General features: G+C 50.6%; 1 protein-coding gene across 1 annotated transcript; it reads right to left on the minus strand.

Annotated features, from left to right (window-relative positions):
• Nucleotides 1–794: 794 nt before the first annotated feature.
• Nucleotides 795–1,830, minus strand: LOC123417704 (non-classical arabinogalactan protein 31-like). The gene is made up of 2 exons (XM_045106918.1): nt 1,479–1,830; nt 795–1,388 (listed from the first exon to the last, which is right to left on the minus strand). Exons 1-2 carry the CDS (start codon nt 1,747–1,749, stop codon nt 1,057–1,059), a joined length of 603 nt encoding a protein of 200 aa, XP_044962853.1. The 5' UTR covers nt 1,750–1,830; the 3' UTR covers nt 795–1,056.
• Between the last annotated feature and the right edge of the window lie 874 nt (nt 1,831–2,704).

Genomic DNA, 2,704 nt, shown 5'->3' on the forward strand with positions numbered 1-2,704 from the left:
AACACAATATGAAACCCCTAAACCCTCCGCAAACTTCTAAACCCCTCTTTAAAAAAACAGCGTGTGGCAGCTGCTGACACGTAGCCACCTTTTAGTCTCGGTTGGTGTCACCAACCGGGACTAAAGGTCCCCGCCCCCTGGCGTCCCAAAGCAGCCACGCGGAGCACCGTTAGGCCCGGTTTGTAACGCAATCTGGACTAAAAGTTTTGATCTTTTGTCCCGATCGTTTAGTCCCGGTTAAAAAACCGGGACTAAAGGTCCTTTGAAACCGGGACTGAAGCCCTCTTTTCCACTAGTGTACGTAAGAAATATGTATTTTTGATATCAAGATTGGTTATTTACTTACGATAATGACGTGTATGATCGACACATAGATTTGTATGTATTTAAGAGTTAGGATTTAAGGTATGTGACTACTGAGCACCACATATGAAGAACAATGTGTCCGTGTCCGCTGACTGGGGGAACGGATTTGCCAACTCCATGCTCTGAGACTACTCACAATGAGGAGTAACATAGAGTAGTAACATATATATGTTATTTGTCTAAGTTACTACTACCTCCACAATGGATAGTAGCATAGGGGTAGTAACATTGAGCCTATTATTTATTAGGCCATAGACTCATCTTGCCTTGGTATCCGATATGTTACTCATAGAGGTAGTAACATGCTAAGTTACTCAATTTCTCTCTCTTCTCATTTATTAGTTGCCACATCATACTTTTTGCTTAGGTAACACTTATGTTACTACCTATGCTACTTCTATTGTGGGTAGTCTGGAAACAGTTCCAAATGGATGACCGAACACTATTTTCATTCGACAGAAGGGCAGCCTGAAAAATGTAAACCTACACAGATCAACATGGAAACGACTTCAACTTGAAACCACAAGCAGTACCCGATGGATTACAAACTAAAACGACCCAGACCTACGCGACGACAAACAGTCTCTGCTTTTTATTGCCTCCGACTACGTTCGCTGCATACCATACCACGGCGTCGATCTCACAACACTTGTCCATCTCCCGACGTACGTGCGTGTCCGTCCTCGCTCATCAGTAGTAGGCCGGGCACTTGGCGCCCTTGCGCGGCGCGTACATGAGCGCGGTCCTGGCGCTGTAGACGCCGCGCACGCCCTCCGGCGACGACGGCTTCACCTCCTCCCTCTTGAGGACGATCCCCAGCGAGGCGTCGGCCGGGAGGAAGGGCGCGTCGCAGAGCGGCGTGGGCGAGGTGCGGAGGTACACCCGGCAGCTGCGCCGGCTGAACATGGCCAGGTCGTACACCATGGCCAGGAAGTAGCCGTTCTCGTCCGTCGCCGTGCTCGTCATGTTCAGCACCCTGTACCCTCCCTTGCTCCCGTAGCACACCAACTTCGCCGTCGCGTCTGCATTGCACGCGTTCATTTACTACGTCAGTACGGCGGGGTTAAGGAAAGGTAATTTGATTAGCGGGATGTCGTCTGAGGAGGACGTACTGGGGAGAGGCGAGGCGTCCATGCCGGCGTTGTAGCCGCGGAGCTTGCAGGACTTGCAGTAGACGATGCCCTGGACGATGATCACCGGGTGGATCGGCTTGGATGGTGCCGGCGTCGGGGGGTAGGACAAGGGCGACGGAGCTGGAGCGACGTGCTTGTAAGCAGCCGGCTCGTCCATGGACGCATCGGAAAAGAGAAGGAGGGAGCCAAGGAGGAGCACTGCAACGGTTGTCACCCCGGCTCCGTGGATCTTGAAGCTGACGGACACCATTTTCACTTAGCCCTCAGCTTAGCTTAGCTACCTCCTGACTTTCAAAGTTGGACGACGGTGGTGACTGACTGATGAGACGCTATCGGAACACGAGCTAATTTATAGAGAGGCCGGGCAGGGAGAGAGAGCTCGATCAGCTAGCTAGCTAGCTAGGGCTCCTGCCTTACGTTTGACCAGTTGCTTCGTGACGAAACAAAGAGACCGAGCTAGCGGCCGAATAGGATTCCATTTGCAGTTAATGCTTTTGTTACCATGCCAACACTAGCGACGCCGTATAGAGTTCTAAACAAACAAATGAAAAGCAGTGAACTGCAAGTCTGCAGGCATGGACGCGCCGTTCATCAATCCTAGGCCAGAATCCTGCCACCTTTTTAATTTACACCTGTTGGCAGGCATGAACCACCAGGAGCCTTCTTCGCGCTTGTTGGATACCAATCAGGTTGAATTGTGCCAGCAAATGTGCCGGAAATATAGTCTAGTTCATCATCCGTGCTCTGTTCCTCGGCTAGTCAAGCTTGAATCGGCTGAAACGGGTAGTTAGGACTGATCGAACCTGATGGCTGAGGTTACTTTGACAGGGTTTGACCCCCTCCCTTTTACTGAACCGAATCTTGACTACTCCCACTACCACATGATGTCATTCTTTAGTTACTGTGGTCCTATTAAGTATTACTAGTAACATTGGATCTCCACTGCCCTGTTAAAATAGATGAGCAGATAGGTAGATATATTAATTGACCGTGTCATCGGGGAGGTTTCTACGGAACGGCGACGTTTGTTTGCTTCTACTCGTCTCGGTCCATGAAACGAGAAACGAAAGACTACGGGCACGAAATGCGTGCGCGCGGCGTCGCGGCCAAGGCAAGCAACTTGGCCTCCTGATCCCCCGATTTCAGGCTCAGGCGTCGATTGCAGCCAAACAATCCTTGTTTTAGATGATCGAAGCATCCTTCAA

The sequence above is a fragment of the Hordeum vulgare genome, chromosome 1H, assembly GCF_904849725.1.
Source record: "Hordeum vulgare subsp. vulgare chromosome 1H, MorexV3_pseudomolecules_assembly, whole genome shotgun sequence".
NCBI lineage: Eukaryota > Viridiplantae > Streptophyta > Magnoliopsida > Poales > Poaceae > Hordeum > Hordeum vulgare.

What these genes read in the sequence shown, in the direction of transcription:
- LOC123417704 (XM_045106918.1), bottom strand. Translation starts at nt 1,749, where the DNA reads ATGGTGTCCGTCAGCTTCAAGATCCACGGAGCCGGGGTGACAACCGTT. An exon ending in GGACGCCTCGCCTCTCCCCA is followed by an intron (nt 1,389 to 1,478) that starts GTACGTCCTCCT and finishes CGTGCAATGCAG; the next exon opens with ACGCGACGGCGAAGTTGGTG.